This window comes from Somniosus microcephalus, chromosome 14, assembly GCF_052327205.1.
Source record: "Somniosus microcephalus isolate GS21.2 chromosome 14, FLI_Smic_1.0, whole genome shotgun sequence".
Taxonomy (NCBI): domain Eukaryota; kingdom Metazoa; phylum Chordata; class Chondrichthyes; order Squaliformes; family Somniosidae; genus Somniosus; species Somniosus microcephalus.
The window spans coordinates 84,173,108-84,198,406 of record NC_141000.1 but is presented as its reverse complement, the minus strand read 5'-3'; the positions used below and the strand labels follow the sequence as shown (position 1 = coordinate 84,198,406).

Sequence of the window (25,299 nt, the reverse complement as noted above, 5' to 3'; positions counted from 1 at the left end):
GGGACACATTGCACGAGTTTGCAGGTCCGGGAAGAAGACTAACGACAACAAAAAGACTACTAAGGAAAAGTACAGGAAAGTACAAAAGATGACGGACAGCAGTTCCGAAGACCAGAAGAGCGATAGTGAATCCGGGAACAAGAGACTAAGCTGTCTCAAACTACACAACATAATCGCAAAAGAGGATCACCGAACCATTTGGGTCACCCTCATGATAGCAGGGTCCCAAGTCAAAATGGAATTGGATACAGGATTAGCCCTGACTGTCATGAATCGACGAGACTACGAGCGGCTATTCTCACACATACCCTTGAAAGACACATCCATTGTCTTGAAGACATATACGGGGCAGAAAGTATACCCCAGAGGGAAAATAAGGGTGCCTGTCGAATACAACGGCAAGGAAATACAGAAATTGTATCTGTACATACTGCAAGATGGTGGACCACCATTATTGGGATGTGAATGGATCAGAAAGATAAGTTTAGACTGGCACTCCATTCAGGCACTGACTGTGGCTGGTAAAAAGGATGACGACGTCACACCTGGACGATTGTCAAAAATCTTAGCTAACGCTACAGAGGTATTTCAACAAGGACTGGGAACTCTTAAAGGCGTAACCGCCTCGATAAAAATAGAAGAGAATGCAATTCCCAAGTTTTTCAAAGCAAGACCGGTACCGTATGCTATTCACCCAGCCGTCGAGGCAGAGCTGGAGAATCTGGAGAATGCAGGCGTGTTACCTAAGGTAGACTGGAGCGAGTGGGCGACACCCATCGTTCCTGTCATGAAGAAAACGTTAAACAATAAGTCTGAGGAGCCAAGGAAGGTTCGCATCTGTGGGGACTTCAAGGTGACTGTGAACCCAGTCCTTCACACAGTACAGTATCCTCTTCTGAGGATAGAAGATATTTTCGCCTCACTACCTGGAGGGAAACGTTTTACAAAAATTGACCTAGCGCAAGCATATTTGCAGATGGACGTTGAAGAATCCTCTAGGAAATATCTCACGATAAACACTCACAAAGGTCTTTACCAGTATAATCGACTGGTATTCGGAGTAGCATCAGCTCCGGCTATATGGCAAAGAGCGATGGAACAAGTCCTGCAAGGGATTCCGGGGACTCAGTGTTACTTGGACGACATCCTAGTGACAGGTGAAAATGACAGTGAACACCTTGCCAACCTAGAGCAGGTGCTCACTAGACTAAGAGAACATGGGCTACAAGCCAATCGCCCCAAGTGCGAGTTTTTTAAGAAACAAATATCGTATTGTGGCCACGTGATTGATGAAGAGGGGTTACATAAGTCCCCTGACAAAATTGAAGCGGTAGTTAAGGCTCCAGCGCCTGAAAATGTGTCGCAACTGAGGTCATTCCTCGGATTGGTGAATTACTACCATAAGTTTTTGCCGAATTTGTCCACAATTCTGCACCCACTGAACGCCCTGCTACAAACTGGAGTAGCATGGAAATGGAGTGATGAATGTAAGCGGGCCTTTCAGAATTGTAAAGGCCTGATCACTTCAAGAGAAGTATTGGCTCACTACAACCCATCACTACCGATAAGACTGGCGTGTGATGCGTCTCCCTACGGCGTTGGAGCGGTACTATCACATAAATCCCTTGATGGTTCAGAGAGGCCGATAGCTTTTGCATCACGCTCGTTAACTGCAGCCGAGCGTAACTACGCCCAGATTGAGAGAGAGGCCCTCAGCCTGGTGTGGGGGGTGAAGAAGTTCAATCACTACCTGCATGGACAGAAATGTACTCTACTAACTGATCATCAACCTCTTGTCTCCATTTTCAACCCTAAGAAGGGCGTCCCGATAATGACAGCACAACGGCTAGAGGTGGTCCCTTTTCCTAGGGGCACACCAATATGACATCGAGTACAAAGGAACTAAACAGCATGGGAATGCTGATGGATTGTCGCGCCTACCGTTGCCGACGGTGGAAGAAGCACCTGCAGTGGATCCTGTGGAGATATTCCACTCGACCATAGTCGAATGTCTACCTGTGACGAATGCAAACATAGAAAAGGAAACATGAAATGACCCGACACTCTCCAGGGTCTATGATTTAACGGTGAAGGGATGGCCAGCACATGGCGAACCACTGTTGCCAGCATTCTCGCCGAGAAGAGAACAGCTGTCAGTGTGCCGAGGAACCTTGATGTGTGGATCCAGAGTAGTAATTCCACCCAAATTGAAGGATAGAGTGCTCAATGAGCTTCATGAGGGTCATCTGGGAGTGGTAAAAATGAAGAACTTAGCCAGAGCGTTTGTGTGGTGGCCGGGAATCGATAGAGAAATCGAAGAGATGACCAAGAGCTGTACAGGATGCCAGAAGGTCCAAAACGCCCCACCACAAGCCCCTCTACATCCATGGGAGTGGCCCTCATCTCCATGGCAAAGGGTGCACATTGATTTTGCTGGTCCATTTATGGACTCGATGTTTTTAATTGCGGTGGATGCACATTCAAAGTGGCCAGAGGTAATAAAAATGTCCTCAACCACCACAGAAAAAACTATCACAGTCTTACGAACCATATTCGCCAGAAATGGGCTGCCTGAACAGATTTGCTCCGACAATGGACCACAGTTTGTGTCTGAAGAGTTCCGGAGGTTCTTAAAGAACAATGGTGTTAAGCATTACACATCCGCCCCATATCATCCAGCCACCAATGGATTGGCCGAGAGGTTCGTTCAAACATTCAAGAAGGCTATCAAGGCAATGTGTAATGAAGACATACCCCTACAACACAAGGTGGATAACTTCTTGTTTGCCTACCGGAATGCGACACATGCGGTTACCAACCAAACTCCAACCATGATGTTCTTCAATCGAAGACTAAGATGCCGCTTGAATTTGGTTAAGCCAAACATCAGAAGAGATGTGGAGAACAGGCAGTTTCAGAGTATGAATGAAAGGCCAACGAGGAGTTTTAAGATAGGTCAACCAGTTTTGGCCCGGGACTACCGCACAGAGAAATGGCAGCCAGGAACGATCTGCACACGGCAAGGACCTCTCATGTATACCGTGGACGTTGGAGAGAGCATTGTAAGACGCCATGCTGACCAGATTCTAGAGTCACTGGAAAACGTCAAATCTACACCACGATCCTATACACCTGGTGATGAAACTGAAGCACCAATTGCATCTACCTCAGAATCGGTGATATTGGAAGCAGACGAACCAAACAACGACGTTGATCCCAAATCAACTTTGCCAGAAGAACCTGATACCCCAAAGAGGCGTTATCCGGACAGAATCAGGAAGCCTCCTCAAAGACTGAATTTATAATTGATTAACTTTAGCTAATGTATATAGCAACTGTAATTGTAAATATGTTATTTAATTATTAATCGAATGTTATGTACTGTTTAGCTAAAAGGGGAGGAATTGTAGTGTATGTATCTTGAAGAAGGAACTATATTCTGCAGCCCCTGTATACTGCAGTACCAGTAGTGACCACCACTGTATATAAGCCTGTGTAGTAACTTTGTATAGTAGTTCCAGTTTTGTCTCCATTCAGTGAACACCTGTTATAACCAACTTCTGCAGTCCGTGTCTCAATTACACACGGACGTTACACTATTTCCCCATTCTCGCTCTCCCCTTAATTGCCACTAATTTTCCCCTTCCTTTTTCATTAGTTGCAATCCATTTCCTTCTTCCCTCAGTTGCTTTTATCTGAGTGCCACTACTAATCAAGGTTTCCCAGTTGCAGCAAGATGTAAACTGGAATTCCTAAGCTTCCAAGAATTCGGAGAGGCTTTATTAGCAGCTGGTCCCAGGCATGTGAAACCAAGAGCAAAGGGTGGCTGGTCCATGCTGATAGTTGTCAGCAAATATCAACAAGTGAACCAGGCCCCAAATGCTGTCGGCATGACGTGTCGCTGCTTGGCATTTATACTTCTTTAAGTAACTGTTCAATACTTTTTTGATTTAGCATTGATCATCTCTTGTGATAAAGCCTTCTGTAATCTCCTGCATTTTCCTGACAGGTTACTACTTCTCCCGATTTGGTATCATCAGAAAACTTTCATACTCACCCCTTTATGTCGAAGTCCAGATTATTTATTTACGTGGAGAACAAAATTAGTCTCAACATCCAGCTCTGCAGCACCACCTGCCACTCTGAAAAACGTCCATTTACTGCAATCCTTTGCAGTCTGCCTTTCAACTGTTACTCTATCCATCACTTTACCTTTCATGCCATGGACCCTAATTTTCTCAATCAATTTCTTATGCACCATTATCAAATGTCTATACTTTGTTATTCTTTCAAAAAATTCTCTCAGGTTAGTCAATCATGACCTATCCTTCACAAATCTGCATGAACCATCTCTAATCAGTCCATGGCCTTCTAAGTATTCATTTGTTTTAACTCTAATTATTGTTTCTAGTAATTTTCCTGCTACTGACATAAGGCTGGTTGATAGTTGCTTTGCTTATCCTTTCCCCCCTTTCTGAACAGAGGTAAAATGTGCCACCCTTCAATCCTTAGGCATAGCTCCTACCTCGAATGAATTTGAAAAATCATGGTGCGTGTCTCTGCTACATCCTCACTAACCTACAGTTCTTGAGCAGCACATCATTTGACCCTGGTCACATCAATTTTGCGCCCTTTTAAGAGTTTCCTTACTAATGCATTTATCGGCTGACCTCCTACTTCCTCATCCACAAGCCCCTGAAGACTTCTTTCTTGCTCCTCTGTCAATACTGAGCCAAAATATTAATAAAGCAACTCCACTATTTCCTTATCTCACCATGCTCATTTGAGAGGCCAACCTCCTTCTTAAATGATTCTTTTACCTAATGTGTTTATAAGAACTTTACTATTTCCCTTTACTTTGGCTGTAGGGTTTTTTCCATACGCCCTCTTAGTTCTCCCTACCTCTATTTCTATTTGTAGATTATGGAATTTGTCAAACTCCCCTTTGTGTTATTTGATAACTGATAAAATTCAGCAAGACAGGTGAAATGAGGTTTTATCCAAAGCAATTACTGACACAATTAACATATTGCAAAGCTTTTATTTCCAAATATAAGCAAATAAAACCGATTGAATAAAAAGCACTATAAGTAAAAGACACTGGTTGTGGTTTTGTTTTTAAAAGAATATTCTCTTCAAAGAGCACAATTTAAATTTTAATTGTGGATAATTTACCACTTCTGAGAAAGCTTATTGTTGAGCTGAACAAAGTTAGAATTTACTCAGGTTTTTGGACACGAGGTGATGCTAGGAGGTTAACCCTTTCTCCGGATCTTTGTCAAATAATTCCCTTGCTTTACTTCCTGCTTGAGAACATGTAAGCTAATGTAAAAGCATTTTAGATTCTATATATCCTTCTCACCCACCCCACCCACCAAAACCTAGCACAGTTGCAAACAATGTTTTTCTATACAGAGGAATTAGATATCGGAACAAATCTTCTCGGCTGTGCTCTAAGGGGAAATCAAGATATTTGAAAGTCCGAGTAATTTTTCTGTACTGTTGGGTGTATGCATTAGAATGGTAAATCACACTTGTGCATATGAGATTAAGGACAACTGAAATTGATTCACCTTCTCTGTGTAATGCTGTATTTGAGAAAGATAGGAAAGGCATGTTGAGAGAGTGAGGAAAGGTCATTGACCCCTGAAACATTAACTTTGTTTCCCTCTACATAGATACTGCCTGACCTGCTGAGTATTTCCAGCAGGTCTTTTATTTGAGAGAGTGAGACTGTCTGCTCGCTGCTGTGGGCTGGATGTTAGAAAGATTGCAAAAGCACAATTTCTGTATCAGCAAGGAAGAGGTGAAGAACCTTCCCCCACCATCTCAAAACCAGGTTATATTTTATTCATTTGGCAGTACTGTACAATCTAAATTACTATAATTGGTCACTGCATGCAAGCGATTAGGGCCAATTTTTATTACGTTGAAACCAAGTTATTCATTTTTGTTTACATAAGAAATGTGAAAATGTTTTTCAATTGACCTTCCGTGACGTATAGTTAACTCGTGCAAAATCCACTCCTGCAATAGTACAGTAATGAGCTGCAGTACTTGATTTTTGCCACTGGATGCTGCTAGTGAGTTATCTAAATACAGGGTACTCCAGTAGACTCAAATGGAGAAGTTAAGTGCCACACATTGCAGTACAACAAACATTTTCCACTGGTCCATCGGACTTTATAGATTTTTGCCTGGTCTGGATTCCTTCCCCTCAAAAATGTAGATTGTAGACATCCATCAGTGAATTGAGCAATCTTTGTAATCTGCAAATCTTTAATAAAATTTAATGCAGCTTTAATTTTTTTCCCTTTGGGCATTAAGGACTAATCTCCTGCTCACAGTATGACATTAAAATAGTGCCAATGGACTCTAGTACTCTTTTCCAGTACTTTCTCCAACACTGTGAAAGAACTTTAGAAAAATTATCTTGGAAGTGATTTATTCCTTGGGTGTCAACAGTGGAAATCTAATCATGACAAGGCATTTTTGTGCTAAAATTTGAATAATTCAATAATAATGAATTAAATGCACATAAATGACTCAACTAAGTGGTTCTTTAGTGCTAAAGAACTTGAATCATCAGATAATTTAACTTAAGCAATTGTTGGATTAATGACAGTAGACTGACTCTTGCCCTCCAGATCTGATATTCAACTGTGTGGAAAATGAAAACAAACAGTTATTTGCAATTCAGCATTCGGTAACTGTAAGACACCCGTAGAATAAATACAATATTGCATTACTAACCGTACAATGCAGTGGTTCATGCATGGAAAGAGTAACATACAGTTCATAGTTCATTACACTGGTGTGATCTTTTATAAGGCCAGAACAGAGCATTTCCTTGCAATCAACCACCAAGAGTTTCTCAGAAACTTGCAGTAATGGCATCCATACCCTTTTAACACCATCATGCATCATAAGACACAAAATGCATTACCAGCTACAGAACATGACCTAATGTCACACAGAAATTGATAAAACCAAACAGACAGCAGCAAGTGAGTTTGAAGGCTTATTCCCAAGATTCAGGTTACTTTTCTACTCCAGGATCACTCCCAGTCTAGATGTAACCTGAGCCTTCTCAATTAGATGACAGCATTGTAACCACTCTCAAGAATCCATTGTACAGATAAACAATGTAATAAAAATACACTTCATGATGAGCTAATACTCTTTTTGATAGGCCAACTCCTCTGCTGTTATAAAAACTTTAACCGTTTTCAATGTTAATTAAGTATTTCTGACTTGGCAAATGCTTCTTCTAGTTTTCCATTGTGTATATTTCCATCATCCTGTAAGTGTTTTGTTCAAACCTCTGTGTAGAATTGTACAGGTGGAAAGGTTAAGAGTTACTGGGAGAGTTGATAAGACATTCCTTTCACTTTTTATAGGCTGTAACATATTAATCTGACCCCAGAACCAAACTGCAGGTCACCCATTATCTGTCTGATACTCAAAACAGCAGATTACACAGCAAGATGGTGGAAGCAGTTATGGGTTATAATGAGTTATGAAAAGACTTAATGTTACATTGGGCCTGACTTAAGTGAAAGCATGAGGGAGCACACACAAATGAAGGTGAGGCTGTATATGTCACTTTCTGCAACAGCTAGATTAGAACAGCTAAAACAAAAGTAAAATACTGTGGATGCTGGAAATCTGAAATAAAAATAGAAAATGCTGGAAACACTCAACTTGTCAGGCAGCATCAGGAGAAACCGAGTTAATGGGGAGAATTTTAGCATGGGTGAACGGGTGGGGGTGGGTGCGGGTAGGGGGTTAAATGGGCAAAGATTTCGAGCATGTCGGGAAGCAGACTCTAACCAGCCGACTTCCGGGTTTTACTGAGGTGGGAGAAGGGGCTGGCAGCCAACCGCAACCAGGAGGCGGCTTGGCATTTTAAGTATGTTAATAAAGCTGAAAGCTGTGGATTTACAGTGACCAGCCAGGTTTCCTGGGCCTCGGAAAACCCAGTAGCTGCAGCAAGAGGAGGGCAGCCTTGGGGAGAAGGCAAGTGGGCTAGGAGGAGGAGTGCTTCCTCCCAGCCCCCTAAGCTCCCCCACCATCAAACCCCACCCCCTGGGATCGGACCTACCTGGTCCTGCAGCCTTCTCCAGAGTGCTCCCCGCCCGACTGGAAGCCAAGCCTGCCAATCAGCCTGACTTCCAGGTGGGGAACCTGTCAGGGCTAGAAGACACATGCTGTGGAGCACAGCATGTGGGGAAACCCAGACTTCCGGGTTCCCCATCCGAAATTCATCCCCCCACCCCACCTACGCAACCTGCCCCAGTAAACATCCAGCCCAATGTTTCAGATCTGATGAAAGGTGATTGACCTGAAACGTTAACTCTGTTTCTCTCTCCACAGATGCTGTCTGACCTGCTGAGTATTTCCAGCATTTTCTGTTTAGATTAGAATAGCAGTACGGTATTGAAACCTGACCGTGTTAAGACTGTTAAAAAAATTAACTTTGCATTAATGTTCTGCTGCATAGATACCAAGAACAATAAAACTTTACTGAACCATTTCAAAACCTCAGCTGTTATCCTGCAGATGGAGCTTAAGAAGGCAGATCACATACAAAGACCATGCGCACACAGTCTGTATATTTAAGCTTTGTCTCTGATGCTTGTAACACAGGGTCACTATGGTTTGGCACTTTTCCAGCTCATTTAAAAACTGCACTGCTCTATAATGATTACATTTAAAATATTTTCATTTCAGATAAAAACTACTCGTTTAGATTTAAACAAAATCATGTGATCAATTCTTTTCTGTCAAATTTTCTCCCCCCCCCCCCCCTGCTTCCTGCAGGCACCGACTCTCACTGAGGTACAATTTCAGGGATGGCAGTCATTTACTGATACCTCATGCAAGTGTCCATGCCTCGACACTTAACGCTAGCAGCAGTCTGGCCACAGAGGACATCACAACTGATCCTAATCCTCACCCGTGTCGTCTAAACGTCTGCACTTTCAGTAGGGACGACTGAATAGTGATCAGAAGCAGGAATCCTAGCTGATGTTCGCTTACCTAAGCTGGGGCTCTGCGGCTATTTAAGCATCCTTTCTACTGTCCCAGCTAAGATCAACTAACTCAGCACAGACTGGAGATTCAACCTGGAACATTTCTGGTCTGTATGGCTGAGAGATGGGGGATTTTACTGCTGAACCACAGGGGCAATAGGATTGATCAATTTTTTAAAAATATTTTAATTAATCAGCATTTGGTTTACCCTACAAATATCAGGATAAATGGATATATTAGTGAAACAGCTAACTGACTGCTCTTCAGCGGTGACATTGCTCTTCCAGTTTTTACAAATCCCCCTTGCTCTTAATCATGCTTATTCTAAATGCCAAAACAAACTGTTTTACTTTAAAAAGAACCACACACACACATTTTGTACCAAGAGACAAATATTCTGTGCTGGATAGCCTGGTAGTTCAAGTGAATAAGCAACTGATTCCAAAACCAGCAGGTTCCGAGCTTGAATCTCATGGCTGCTCATCACTTAAAATGTGCTTGCTGTGACAGATAGGCATGTTTTATCAGTGATTATCCATACAGCCTGATGGAGCACGAGACAAGAGGGAAGTGTTTCCAACTGGCAGGAACCAGGCCACTATACCAGACAAACATTTCTTATTGCCTGAACAAGAAGTATAATTGCCTCATTCAACTGTCCTAGCTCAAAGGGGTTTCATGAATTTAAGTGTTACCGAGAGGAAAGAAATATGCAATAAAAACAAGAATACCTGTGAAGTACATAATTTTAAAGTTATAGGGCACTGCAGCTTTTTACCCTCTTAAAAATAATACTTTTGTCTTGAAATACTTCTAAAATCCAGCCTGTAATTTTGTTGAAAGGAATGCTGTCTCTTGACACTTTGGCAGATACAATTAAAATTGTAGAAACACTGACTAATAAAACCATAGGAAATATATAAGGACTTTAAAAATGTTCCTGTGTTGTGACAACAGATCAGTCATACATATCCTGGAACATTCTTTGCCCCATGGCGATATATGCATCCTTCTCTTCAGCTGTCATCTGTGCCACGAGCTCTAGACACTGGCTGACCTGGCTATATGAATATGGCTGTCCTGCTACCAACACAGTTGGCTCATCCTCCACCTCTTCAAACTCTTCATCCTCTTCTGCTGCTGCCACTGGGAATGATGTGGCTGCCTGTGGTCGAGGTGATTCATCCTCTGATTCACTAGTATCACTCTCTGAATCACTGGCATTTGAAGTTGGGATTGCAGCAGCTGCAGCCACAGTTGCAGATGTACTTTTCTTTTCATGGATAAGCAATGTTTGCATGACTTCTTCATTTGCTTCCATTGGGTTTCCTTTTCCCTCATGATCACGGTATGAGTCAACATCCATATCACCTATAATATACACAGCAGGGGGAACGTTTATAAAAAATTAGATTTCCCCCAAAAATACTTCCATGCATTTCATTTATTCCGATAGCAACAGATTGAATACAAATAACATGATTAAGGGCACATAAGCTTCAAAGATCTGCACAAGGCAAATATGCAGCAGTGATCAGCTGGTAGAGATTTTTCCCCCCGTTTAGACAGTTCTGGATTAGCCTCTCCCAAGGTAGTCCAAAGTGCTGCTCTATTAAAGTCAATGAGCCTCTCCAAGATGCACACAGGCTAACCGAGATAATGGAGAAGAGACCTGCCATGTCAGTCTCAATCTTAAAAATAAAGTTGACAAAAATCAATGGAAGATCGTAAATAGCAATAAAAATAAGCATTTATTTCATTTTTAAGGAAAAGTGGGAGAGTACTTTAAAGAGGAAGTCCTCCCGTCCTCCCAAGCCTTGCTTTTATGCAATCTAAATGACTACAACCTGCTTCCAGGCCTCTTGGTATTTTTAATTCTTAGATAAAACCCATCTTCTTCGTCATTACGCGTTAGGTTTAGTGTATAAGGCATGCACAGTGTAGGGCTCTAAAATGTCCAGGCCATCGACTGAAAGTGAGAGTGGGGGAGAAATTAGTTTAGGCCCATCTGAATAATTCCGGTCAGCTGCAGGCACCTGTTGGGCCTCGAGGCAGCTTAAGCTAATATTGATATACATAATTCGTTCATTGATGCAGATGGGATAAGCCACTGACTGCACCGTCTCTGAGCTCCCTAATTCTCCATTATACTCGTTGTGGTGTATCTCAAATTATTTTTCCAAGAAAGTTTGGAGTAAGTTTGCAACAAAAAGATTGAAAGAAAGGCTAGCATTCGTAGAGTGCCGTTCATAACCTCAGTGTCAACTGTGGCTCAGTTGTTAGCACTCTCGCCTCGCGAGTCAAAAAGTTGTGGGTTCAAATCCCAAAGGAAAAAGGAAGACAAACATTCACTATAAGCCCACTGTCTCCCACAGCTACCTGGACTACATTTCCTCCCACCCTGCTTCCTGTAAGGACTCTATTCCATTCTTCCAGTTTCTCCGTCTCATCTGCTCTGATGATGCATCCTTCCGACATGTCTTCCTTTTTTCTCAACTGAAGATTCCCCTCTACTGTGGTTGACATGGCCCTTGACCGTGACCGTGTCCGTTCTATTTCCCGCACTTCTGCTCTCACCAGTTCCCCTCCCTCCCGGAACCACGATAGGGTTCCCCTTGTCCTCACCTTTCACCCCACCAGCCTTCACATTCAATGGATCATCCTCCGCCATTTGCGCCACCTCCAGCGTGATCCCACCACCAAACACATCTTTCCCTCACCTCCCCTTTCAGCATTCCGAAGGGACCGCTCCCTCCACGACACCCTGGTCCACTCCTCTATCACACCCAACACCCCTTCCCCTTCGCCCGGCACCTTCCCGTGCAAGCGCAGGAGATGCAACACATGCCCTTTTACCTCCTCCCTTCCCACTGTCCAGGGCCCCAAACACTCCTTCCAGGTGAAACAGTGATTTACTTCTATTTCTTGCAATTTAGTATACTGTATTCGCTGCTCACGATGCGGTCTTCTCTACATTGGGGAGACCAAACGCAGATTGGTTGACCGCTTTGCGGAACACCTCCGTTCAGTCTGTAAGGGTGACCCCGAGCTTCCGGTCGCCTGTCACTTTAATTCTCCGCTCCACTCCCACTCTGACCTCGGCCTCTTACACTGTTCCAATGAAGCTCAGCGTAAGCTCGAGGAACAGCACCTCATCTTTCGATTAGGCACTTTACAGCCTTCTGGACTCAACATCGAGTTCAACAATTTCAGACCATAACCTCTGCTCGTATCAATCTTTTAGTGATGTTGGTTGAGGGATAAATATTGGCCAGGACACCCGGAGAACTCCCCTGCTGTTCAAAATAGTGCTATGGGATCTTTTACGCCCACCAGAGAGGGCAGCCGGGGCCTCAGTTTAATGTCTTATTTGAAAGACAGCACCTCTGAAAGTGCAGCGCTCCCTCAGTACGGCACTGGAGTTTCAGCCTAGATTATGTGCTCAAGTCATAGAGTGGGACGTGAACGCACAACCTTCTGACTCAGAGGCCATAGTGCTACCACTGAGCCATGGCTGACATTGGGGAACTAATCAGTGTAATTAATGGCATACGTCATTTTCCGGGTCATTTTGCTTTCTTATCTTTTCAATGACTATAATTATAAACAAAGCAGCTGGATCCCTGTTTTTCATCCACTCTTTTGCAACACAGCACTGAAGAATCATAGCTTCAAATAATTTGTATTCCTTTTTCAAAAGCATCTCTAAAAAGCAGCACAGAAATTTAAAAGAATTGGGTAACAGAAACTATACTCGTTACACAGAACAGCTAAAATGAACACGCAGAATTCTATGCCTCAGTAGAATCGGTACTTACTTTGATGAACTTACAAATAAATTAGAAGAAAGAGAAAAGGAAGCTGATCTCTCACCTTCCTGAACTTCTTCCAAGTCTGTAAAGGCTCCTCGGACAGTGCTCTCCCTCATCCAGATTGGTCTCTCTTTAGTTGGCTTCCCATCAGATACAACTTTATGCTGAACATCATGTTCCTCCATATTGATGATGACATTTTGAGTGTAGAGATCCTCATATGTAGGCCCTTTGTTTGCCCACGATTCTTTTTGAAGATTCATATTGCCACTGCCAGTGCCAAGTGCCCGTTGACTGTCAAAAACATCAGTAAATATCACCATCAGTAAATATCACCATCAGTAAATATCACCATCAGTAAATATCACCATCAGTAAATACAACACAATACATCACAACACAACGGTCAAAGGTCATGGATTTAGTATCATAAACTGGGGATGAAAAACTGGGATTGAAAAAAATGTTATTGCTGTTTTATAGTTTGTGTCCATGTTCATTATTGTGTCATAAATGACATTGAAGAAATTGAGCTAAAAAAAGGGCTCCACATTTTCAGTTTTTAACAATTTCTGCTGAAAAATTCATGTCTTACCCATAGGCAATCAGGTTGTTTTCCGATTTTTACTGATAAAAACTTTTTTATTCCATTTACTTTACCTGGAATTGAACTGTAATGCTGCTTCTGACTGCCCTGCATTCTGATTAACTTAAGGGACCTGTGTGTAGTACAGTTACACTACAAGAATTAATATTGAGAACATGGACACAACTTTTTCAACCAGTACACCAAAAATCTGTTGAAACCTGGAGAAAAAATTGTATTGGCCCAGAAATTCGGGTCGAGGGCTTCCCGTGGGTGTAAGCCCCCGACCTGCACTTACCTTGCGTGCCAGCCATTGAGCTGTGGGCCCCTGTGGAATTGTGATCCTGGGCCTCCTCCAACTGCCGGCGCACAGTGCTTGCGTATCCCAGGGGCGCAGTTAGTTCGATGTGTCCCCTGGGATCACGTGGGCCATGGAGAGCCAATGGTAGCAGGGAATGCTTCATTCATAAGTTTGACAGGAAGGGCTGTCAAACTTATAAATACTATAAGCCCCAAAGCATCACAAAATCTTCAAATACATTTTTGAAAAAATCACATTTTTTAAATAAACTATAAATTACATGAAATAACTATTTTAAACAATAATTTAAATTTTTGAAAAAAATTATTTTATTTTCTAACAGGGCTAAAAATAAACTTACCTTTCTTTAAAGTATTTAAAAATAATAAACCTGTGGAAAAAATGTTTTAATTTAAATTCATCACTTACCTTGTAAAAAGCAGGCCTTGCGACTGCTTTTTACATGTCTAACTTCTGGAGACTTACCCTCCCGGGAAAACCTGGGAAAAAAATGCAAGTTCGATGCGCACGCGCAGCCTCTCCTGCGCACGCGTTCGATCTCTGAACCCCTTCTTTCAGGGGAACGGAAGTGCCGGTTTCCCGCGCATGCAGGAAACCGGCACTTCCATTGGGCTTACGGGTGAGTACCCCGTGCGTACTCACCCGTGGAGACCCGAATTTCTGGGCCATTATCTCGATTTTTAATTTTGACTAGGATGTTGCCACGGAATCAAACACTTATCTAAACAACAACTTGGGAGAAAAGTTCCCACGGTGCTTTACAGAGGGTAAAAAGTGTCATTCTAGATTACATGTTCAAATCTTGGAATGGAATTTGAACCTTCAACCTTATGACTCAGAGTTAAGAGTGCTACCAACTGAGCCAAGCTGACACTTGAAAGGCATACTGAAGAGAAACAGGGTGGAGGGAGAAACTTAAAGAAGCAGGGAAACATGTGGGAGATACAAAATTACAAAGTTGATCAAGAGAAAGTGTGTTAGAAGCATATAGAGTGGAATACAAGGGGAAAGAATTGGTGATTGGGAGTTGTGCAGAGATAGAGTTTGAACACTGAAAATCTAAAACAGCCATTCTGAAAAGGTCTTTGGCACAATTTAGTGGTTGTCTATACAACTGAGATTAAATTGGACTTAACATTATAATGGAAAATTAGACTCTCACAAAAGCCTATGACACCCCAAATTCCATGAAATCCATAGTAAGGGAGGACAAAGCATGAGCTAGAGATGGGGAGAGAGAACCAAAGGAGATGCATTTAACTCAAAGCCAACTGCTGCCATTTAGTAAGTGGGCACTTAAACAAATAGCATTTAATATTGAGAAGTGGAAGGTAATACACAGACCTATGCTAAAATTAGAAAATATAGTTACACACTGAAGACATATCAAGACGCATCATATCATACACCAGGACATTATTTGGCTTTACAGGTTGACAAAACAAACAGAATTTTACGATGTAGGAGCAGATCTCTAGAATGCAAGATTATACAGAATTCCCATAAAGCTTTGGTGAGATCACACTTGGAGAACAAGACACTCTCTTAAAGAAATGAAGATGCTGGAAAGGTTAAAGAAAGCAAACAAGAAATTTTTTCGAAGTCTTATGTCAAAAAGCTATAAAGGGAGCCAATAAATTGATTGGGGAAAACAAATCAATAGAATGATGATCATTTTTTTTTTAAAACATGAAGGAAATCAGTAGGCTAAATATTCTTTGTGCTCAACCAGGAGAAATAAAATGTGACCATTAACAAAAGAAATATCAAGCAAAATAGAACTCAAGAATAATTACTTCATACACAGCTGTTAACTTATAAAACGGAGTGCTGTCATGGTTCACGCTTCCCCAGATACTTTTTCTCATGTCCAACACAAAAGCCTACTCTGATAGGCATGTCTGCACCGCCTATGAACTGAAGTAAAATTTTGTATGCAAAGTAAGCAGAGACAGTGCACTCTGAGTGAATAGTGGACCTGTTCATTCTCCCTGGATTACACGTAAGGTTTCCACTACACATCCAAGTCACTTTAGACGGCAACTGATGTCAGTCATGACAGGCATGGTTTATGTGCAAAGTCATTTACAGCAGCAAGCAACAAGTTGTTGAAGTCAGCCCAAATACAACAACAGTTTGAACCAGTCTGAAAGGGTTAAACATATAAACCCTTCAGTTCTACCTATGGAGCCGCATCTGGTCTCCATGTCTGCTGCAGTTAGGTAAAACTGTAATTAACTGATGCATCAAATCATTTTAAACCGTCTTGCCTTTGGGAAGTCTTTCTGTGGACAGAGTACTTTATTCAAAAAGAGGACTTTAATCTCCTTCACACATATATAAAAGTGTACCACTAGCCATGTGTGGTGTTTGACAAATGCTGTTGATTTCAGCTCTCCTAACTAAACCGTGTCATTGATTAATAGCCGGGTTATACAAGTTAATTGTTTATAGTACTTAGACGAACTGCTTCTTCTCTCACTTGTTAATAAAACTTTGATTTCACATAATGCCCATATTTCTTCATTTATAATAGTTGACATCAGAGAAGAAAAATAACTCAAAGACACCCTATTTATATAACTATGCGTCATGGAATGTGTATATATAACTTGCCAGCCTGTACTCTATCAGAGAAGTAACCAAATTAAAGTGATTAGACAACAGCTCCCATAAAAAAAAATAAAGATTTTAGGAAATAAAAGACAACTTCCATAAGAAATGAATACATTACTTATTCAAAAGGGAATACCAAAACAGGAAGATGGTGGTAATGGTCTGAGTGAGTCTTGTACATGAAACTAGTTGAGCTGAAATGCTTTTTTCTCATTTCTACTTTATGATTTTCATATACTGTCCTATGAGTAGGATTCAGGCTTATATTGGAGATTCTGGTTATAGTAAGTTCCTAAGTCAAACGATAAGCTGTCCAAAGTACATCCTTCATAAGCAGAGAAAAACTTGCCTAAAGTTCACCTTTCATAAGCTTAGAAGACCAATGACACAGCCAAGTTTTGTAAGTCTTTTCTGCTTGGTAGGATAAAAATATAAACAAAAAATTTAGATCACAAGCTGACCTTGCCCTAAGCGATGGAATTTCTGTTGGTTCTGGCTCCAGGATTTCATAGGCCAGATTAACATCTTCAGTTTCTCTCAATAGAGCATAGATTGGTTCAATCTGTTCATTGAATCTTGCCAACAGTGTCCTGGCATCTTTCTTTGGTAACGCAGATTCATCCTCTTCCACCTCAGTGTGACAGAAGGTGCATCGGAATGTTCCTGCAAGGACAAAAAGGAATTTTCTATTACATTTCCCACAGTAGGAATGCCATGATGCCAATGAATTATCACAGATTTTACCCCAAGATTTCTGCACCAGCTGTTTTTTAGCTTGCGATAATTAGGCTACTAAAGTTTATCAATGGAAAACAGTGGCATTGCTCACAGATCAAAATGTAAAAAAAATTGAGTACATAAGTAAATGGGGCGAGGCAGAACCCATATAATGTCACCAAGGAGGCAGCCTGGGGAGGTGCCAGGTGAAGGGTCGAGGGAAGCTGTAAGAGTGGTTCTTCTTTTGGAAACCAACATGGTACAGAGAGCACTTTTTTCAAAAAAAATTCCTGCGTTTTCCTTCTCTCTTTTACTGCTTTTCTTTCCCTTGCTTAATTTACTGCTTCTGTTGGTCTTCAGCTCTTTTAAGTTTTTATCCTGTTTCCTTTTATTCCATAATAATTCCAGTATTTCCATAACATTCTGAATAATACTTTCAAAATATCAGGATAGATGGTATCGAGAGAAAAACTGAAGCCCATGCACCTGACAAAGCATAGGCCTCTGGACAAATTCGGCAGATTTCCAGTAGGATACGAGCAATTTAATAGGAAAATTGAAAAAAAAGTGTGAATTATTTCACTTGTTATGATGTTTCTACTAAGGTTTTTTTTAATGGTTCTACAGTCTGCTTACTCAGGGAAAATTTTGAAAAAATTGTTTAAGCAATCTGATTGGCATGTTTTGTGATATTTGGTTTGTCAATAATTGCTTTGAAAATAACAGGCATTTCATTGCTCCAATGCTGTAAAACCCCACAACCAACTCTCCCCCAGTGCTGCTAAATGGCAGGTACCTATGGCCACCATCTTGTAAGCAAGAGATAAAAATTGACTTCATAGGTAAAGATACATATAATTACATTCAAAGGATATCAATTTACAGTTTTTAATGGAAAAAAGGAAGTGTCACTCAATTCAATTCACAAAATATCAGTAAAACTCACAGAACACCATGATTAAAAATGCAATTTTACTTTGTCACGGTAAAATCATGTGGCCCTGATAATACTATGCATGACAGAATTGGTTATTAAGCAGAATATCCTCTGACTCAGTGAGCAAAGCCACAGGAGAGCCACTCCTGACCAACTTAGGCCTAGAAATTGGATAAGGCCTGAAAATGGGCACGGGTAGCGCGAAGCACGATGTGCCCACGCCCGTTCAAAGTGGTGCAGGCAGCACACAAAATTCGTGCTGCCTGCTGATTATAACGATTGTGGCGTTGAGCTCAGCGCTAAATGTATCGCTGACTGGCTCAGTGCTGAACGGGGGGGGGGGGCTAATATCAGGTGCAGTCTACTGGCCAATAAAGTTTGGCCTAGGCTCTCTTCACTACTTAAAAAGGTGCTTTGTTGCAGAAGCACCTTATTGTCATTGTGTAGAAAGCCATAGCCCAACAGCCAAGAGAAAGGCCGAGGAGATTTTCAGATGCGGCATTGGAAGCCTTTGTCCTGGGGGTTCAAGGATGCCGTCAGGTCCTCTACTCGCAGTGGGGCAGGAGACCTTCAAGGCAGAACACCAGAAGGCTGTAGGAGGAGATCGCTGAAGCCGTCAGTGCAATGAGTTGTGTCCCCAGGACCTGGATCAAGTACCGCAAAAAGTTGAATGACCTCACACAAGTGGTCAAGGTGAGTGAATGCATCATCAAATGCCATATCCCACCATTTGCACCACAAGCCTCACACACTGCTCAATGCACCACACCCCATCATTCCCCTACCAACAATCTCTAGCAATCACCACTCATACCTCACATTCACATCTTCACTTCACCCTCACACACTTAACACTGCTGCAAGACTCACCCCACACATCACACTATTTAAACATGGCAGGCACATCACCCAAACACATTGCACCACACTCAATGACACACTTCCTTTTTTCTTGCAGGCAAAGGTCGCTCATAACCGCCGGGAGCAGCAGCAGACAGGTGATGGGGAAGCCCGTCTACAGAACCTGACAGAGCTGGATTAAGCAGTGCTGCAGATCATTGGAGGGGCTGTCACAGTTTGTGGCCAGCGGGGAAGTTGAAAGAATTGCTGATGACGACGGTATGCTCATACCTAATTCTTCTTCTCACATCTCACTTCCCCCTCATCCCACAATCTCTTCACACTTACAAGCTGCTGATGGTCAATTCGCGGATATCTTGCTTCCCCTCCCCCATCCATCCATCCCTCACCACAATCCGCCCCTTGTGCTTTTCTCTTTCAGATACCCACTTAGGGTTGCCAACTCTGGTTTGATGTATTCCTGGAGATTTGGTCATGTCACATTTGATCACAAGGCATGCGATCATGTGGTACCGCTCATGTGATGCTTAATTGCATGACATTTGATCACGAGACATTTGCCCAGTGTTTGCAAATGTTTTTGAATTTACCTTAGTTGAGTGTCTTAAGTATCATCAAGCCCCGAATAAAATACTTGACTTTTTTATAGAGATGATTAACATAGTTTATAAATCAAAGAAAGAACACAAAATAGAAAGATTTAAGGATAAGTAATGTTTAAATAAAAACTATGTGATGTTTCTACAGTATCGATCGCAATGAGAAACACCAAGTAAATTCCACTGATTCACTAAAAACATCAATATCAGTATCTTGTAACCAATATTTTTGTACAATTGTGACTTTTTACAGTACACAGCAAGTTATAATGGTAATAAATGATACCAAAACTAAACCTCATTCAATTCACTGACTCCTACACCCCATCCCTGAAGCCCAGCTTTAGGGAGATGAGGCTCAGTCCTCAGGAAGAAGCACAAACGCGGCCTGACTCCCGGAACAAAATACTGTACATTACATAACAGCGCACATCACAGGCTAACATGAACTCTCCCTCGCTCCACTTTGTGTTGCTCCCTCCCCCCCACCCCACCCCCAATTTGTATTTCTCGCTCTTTCCTTCCAGTTTGTGTTTCTCTCTCTCCCCCTCTCTCCTTAGTTGCTCTCTCAGGGATCATGGAGTTTTCAGGTGATTTTCGTTGGCCCCGATGCTGCCATCCTCACAACCGGCAATGAAGAAGTGCGTTCCGAATAATGGGGAGACCAGCAGGGCTCAGACAACGCGGTTTGGTTGCAAGTCACTAGGGCTGGGGTACTGTGCACGCGCAAACCACACATACAAGGACCATTTCTCCTGAGCCACCAGCAGCAGTGCTTGGGATACTGATCGCCCATTCCGGTAGACTCCCACCCAAAGTGTGAGGGTTGGGAACCCTACCCCCACTCAATCTCCCTCGGAATTGCAACGGCTGCCAAATTGCTATTCGGTGAATTCAGAGTGACGGGGGCGCCCGCCTGAGTCGTTAGGTCCATGATTAACATATTGATTAACATATTGAAGGGGCTCAATCCCTGGTTTAGGACCCCAATGCCAAATTTGGTAAAATCTGAGCAAAGCATGCTCATTTTCCCCACAGTTTTTTCCGGGTCTACTGCGGCCTAACCAGCGGTCCTTAAAGGGATTGCTGGAGGCCGCAGAAAAATGGGTAGGTTTTTGCTTTTTCATTTAGCATAATCTGGAGTAATACTGCGGTCCACTCTTGAACCACTCACCCTCCTCCCGTTTGTCCACAATTTATGTGGCGTGTATACAGTTATTGAGAAACATTGCATCCACTGAAACATATTCTAAGTGGTGTCATTATTGTACTGCTTGGCTGTTGGCAATGAATACAAAAGTTTTTGATTCAAGTTGATCTGATCAACATTTGAGGTAAATCATTTTGGCACACACTGTAAATTCATTAGCAAATTACTGGATAATGTAAATATTTAAAGCAGAAAACAAAATAGTACAAAACACCATCTTCTTGTACAATGACACAAAGTGGAGTGAAATTACAATGCAGGACAAAAACAATACATACATTGCGAAAGCTGAAAATGGCTTTCAGTTAAGTGGGAAAATAGAATACTCCATCAACCTTTCAAAGCTTTTAAGATGCATAACACCATACCTACTTAAGACCAGCAGTTAACAGGTCACGTTACTCCATCAGGGTGTGAATTATACACTTTGCCATCTGTCTTTAGTTTATTTTAGGACAGAGCCAGGATTTGTCAAGCAAAGACACTGCACGTACTGGAGCTCCCCTTGATGCCGCTCTCTGCAGGAATGAAAGCATCAGTCCCTCTCATGTGCATAACAAAGTGAGAGGGACGGAAAACAGATGGTACCAACCCCAAGACATGCAACCCAGACTGCCGAGAATCCTGCATCTTTCCCATCTGGAGAGTCTCAGCATAAAGAATAAAGCTGTGTTAACCTGCAGCTTTAACTGTATTTCTGCCACAATAGGGCTCTGTGCAAGACAATAGATATTTCACAATGAAACACTATTACACACTTATATGAGTTATATAATATAGTGCAATCAGTACAACAATAAAACACAACCAGTAATTTTGATTTAGAAATATACAGGTCTTGGATTTCACAAGACCCAATAACAGTACTTTTAGTGTATTTATTTAGCAACACTCAAAGGGTTTACTACCACAGTGCCCTACATCTATCGGTCACCTCATGTGCACAAATTAAACTTCATAAAGTGTTCTAGTTTTACAACTATTGCATACAGAAACAAAATTATTTTCAGAGAACACTGACTGAACTCCAATTTTCCATGTTAATTAATGTAGGTAAAGTGCCTTAAAAATGCCCAGTGGTGCCCTTAAGACAGAGTTTCCAGCATTCCCAAACTCTGGAAAAACAGAAACCATGGATACTTCAAGATAGCCCTGTCCACGGTGAGAAAAAGGATCTCAGTTAGCTGGTTCCAATTATTGACTGTAATTAAAAACACCCAGCCTAGTCAAGGGTGAATGAAGGATTAGAGTGATCATCCTTCATTTTGTCCTGTCCCTCTTGTTGTGACTTATGGCCAAAGTGAAAGGAGTTCATGTATTTCGTATGAATAGCCCCGAAGACCTCATTTTTATCTAGCTTGTCTGACTACAGGCTTACAGCCCAACAAAATAAATAGTTCTGCAGCTAATGGGCCATACTAACTTTTACCCGATTAAGAATTTGCTCATTATAAGTGCTTGACATGTGCCAGTTCTGAGTATTGTCACCAAATAAGGAAAGTGCTGTAACAAGTGTATCACGGATGTTGGTTGAAATGGTATCAAAGGAAAAGATCAGGAGAGAACACTTGAGTAGAAAGATAAGATCAGGAAAGAGGAGTCCACGGCAGAAGAAATAAGAGAGAGAGCTAGAGGTTGCAGAAGTCCAGAGAAGTTTAAGAACTCCATCGGCCAAGAGATATGCAGCTATTCAGTGCATCACGTGTCTGCAAGGGTTATCAGGAACTAGGTTAGATATAGTGATAACAGACAGACATTGGATGGGAAAAAAACTACAAATGACAAATTGAGATTCATTGTGTCGACATCCCAGAAACAAGCCCGACATCCCAGAGGAAGACAAACCAACACTACAGCATTGACTCAGAAGGGTAAGGTCATATAAACTTTTGAAATGTTTGCTAAAGCTGCAAACTTATGTAATAAGCTGAGGAATACAAACCAACCAACACTACAGCATTGACTCAGAAGAGTAAGGTCATATAAACTTTTGAAATCTTTGCTAAAGCTGCAAGCTTATATAAGCTGAGGAACTAAACTTTTAATATATTCAATAGACTGAGTTTTCAAGGCTGTTAACTTGTTAGCTATACACAAAAGTCTAGTCTGTACTAACCTTGCTGACTTTGCGCCAATCCTGGACATTGAGAATAATGGCCCAGAAATTCGGGCCGGGGGCTTCCTGCGGGTGCAAGCCTCCGACCTACACTTACATATCGCGCTGACATTTGAAGACTGGGCCTGCTTGGATTTCCGGTCTGTGGCCCGGTTCAGCTCCCGGCGCGCTGTGCGTGCGTGATCCAGCGGCGTACTTAGTGCGATGAGCCGGCTGGGATCACGTGAGCACTGGGCAACCAATGGGAGTTTACAAAAGTCCATTCATGAGTTAGACATAAGACCTGTCAAACTCATGAAAAGTACGGGCGCCCAAAACACTACTTAAACTTTAAATAAAAGTTTAAAAAAATTCCAATAATTAAATTAATTATTAATAACTTTAAAAAACTAATTTAAACAATTATTCAAATTTCTGCCAAATTTTTTTTCAAGAAATCGGGTCCAAAAATTAACTTACCTTACTGTAAATTCTTTAAAAATAATAAACCTGTGGAAAAAAAATTCTAACTTTAATTATTAGACCACTTACCTTATAAAACTAAGTCCTTACGTCTGCTTTTTACATTCGTAAAAAGTGGGGGCCTTCACGCACAGACAAACCTGTCAAAAAAAACGAAGTTCAACGCGTACGCGCTGCCTCAAACGTCGCTAGGGAACCGCCTCTTAACCCCTTGGTTCACAGGAGAGGAAATGTCGGTTTTCCGCGCATGCGCTGTGCATGCTGAAATTCGGCACTTCCAACAGGCCCACGCGTGAGTACCCCATCCGTACTCACGCGTTGGGACCGGAATTACTGGGCCAATATCAACTTGTAATACATAGAACCAGCTGCTGCTGAGTTACACTGATACACTTGTACTGTCTTTTGAAGAAGTCTCCAAGATGGGTGGACGAGGAAAGCCCAGTAGACATTGTCTACTTAGACTTCCAAAAAACTTTTGATAAGGTAACGCACAAGAGGATTCTCTACAAGATTGAGGTCTCTGGTATTAGTGGTAATATATTGAGTTGTGTTGAGAACTGGCTGGAAGGACATAAGCAAAAAGTAATTCTAGATAGATTTGGATCTGTTGAGGACTGGTCACCAGTGGTGTCCTGCAGGGATCGGTGTTGGGACTGTTGCTCTTTATTCTTTTTATTAATGATCTAGATGTAGGTGCTGGGGGGCACGAACTCTAAAGTTGAGGATATACTAAGATCTGTGAGAGTGTTAGAACTGTAGACGATGTTCAATGGCTTCAGGTGGATCTTGATGTGTTGGGAGATTGGGCTCATGACTGGCAAATGATGTTTAATTTGGAAAAGTGCAGTGTTCTGCATGTGGACGAGGCGAATGCTGAACATACATACACCCTTAAGGGAAAAGCATTAAAGAAGATGTTATGCTTGAACTGTATAAAACACTAGTTAGGCTACAGCTAGAGTATTGTGTACAGTTCTGGTCACCACATTACAGGAAAGATGTAATTGCACTGGAGAGGGTACAAAGGAGATTTACGAGGATGTTGCCAGGACTGGAGAATTTTAGCTATGAGGAAAGATTGGATAGGCTGGGGTTGTTTTCTTTGGAAGAGGAGGCTGAGGGGCGACGTGATTGAGGTGTATAAAATTATAAGGGGCCTAGATAGAGTGGATATGAAGGACCTATTTTCCCTAGCAGAGAGGTCAATAACCAGGGGGCATAGATTTAAAGTAATTGGTAGAAGGATTAGAGGGGAGTTGAAGATAATTTTTTTCACCCAGAGGGTGGTGGGGGTCTGGAACTCACTGCCTGAAAGGGTGGAAGAGGCAGAAACCTTCATCACATTTAAAAAGTACTTGGATATATACTTGAAGTGCCATAACCTACAAGGCTACGGACCAAGAGCTGGAAAGTGGGATTAGGCTGGATAGCTTTTTTCAGCCAGCACAGACATGAGGGGGCGAATGGCCTCCTTCTGTGCTGTAAATTTCTATGATTTTAAGGTGGAGAAAGAAAATAATTTGGGCATTCAAGTGCATACATCTCTAAAGGTACATGAGAAATGCCGTGATGCAATAGCTAGAGCAAATAGGGTGTTGGGGTGCAGTCATAGGACAATTGAATATAAGACGAGGCATACTATTTTGTCCTCGTACAAGACCTTGGTCAGGCCTCACTTGGAATACTGTATCCAGTTTTGGTGGTCTCACATGGTGGGTGATATTAAGGCTCTGGAAAGGGTGCAGAAGAGGGCCACTAGACTAATTTCCAGTATGAAGCATCTTAGTTAACAAAATAGGCTAAAAGAGTTGGGACTCTACACTTTAGAGAAGCTTAGACTTAAGGGGGATCTGATTGAGGTTTATAAGATAATGAAGGGAATAGATTGTGTTCCAGTTGACAGTTTGTTCCAATTAAGTAGATTAGGGAAGACCAGGGGTCACAATTTTAAGTTGCATAAGGCCAGATTTAGGTTAGATGTCAGGTGACTCTTTTCCCAGAGAATAGTGGGCCTCTAGAACA

The 25,299-nt window shown here is 41.9% G+C and overlaps 1 protein-coding gene across 2 annotated transcripts in view; it reads right to left on the bottom strand.

Annotated features, from left to right (window-relative positions):
• Positions 1-5,021: 5,021 nt before the first annotated feature.
• Positions 5,022-25,299, bottom strand: part of gtf2e1 (general transcription factor IIE, polypeptide 1, alpha) — a 60,345-nt gene continuing 40,067 nt past the window's right edge. For both annotated transcript variants that reach the window (XM_086006835.1, XM_086006836.1), the window contains exons 4-6: positions 16,834-17,035; positions 12,910-13,142; positions 5,022-10,407 (exon numbers count right to left, since the gene is read on the bottom strand). In XM_086006835.1, the coding sequence (XP_085862961.1) occupies positions 9,995-10,407; positions 12,910-13,142; positions 16,834-17,035 (848 nt within the window). In that variant the 3' untranslated portion in view covers positions 5,022-9,994. The remainder of the gene's footprint in view (positions 10,408-12,909; positions 13,143-16,833; positions 17,036-25,299) is intronic.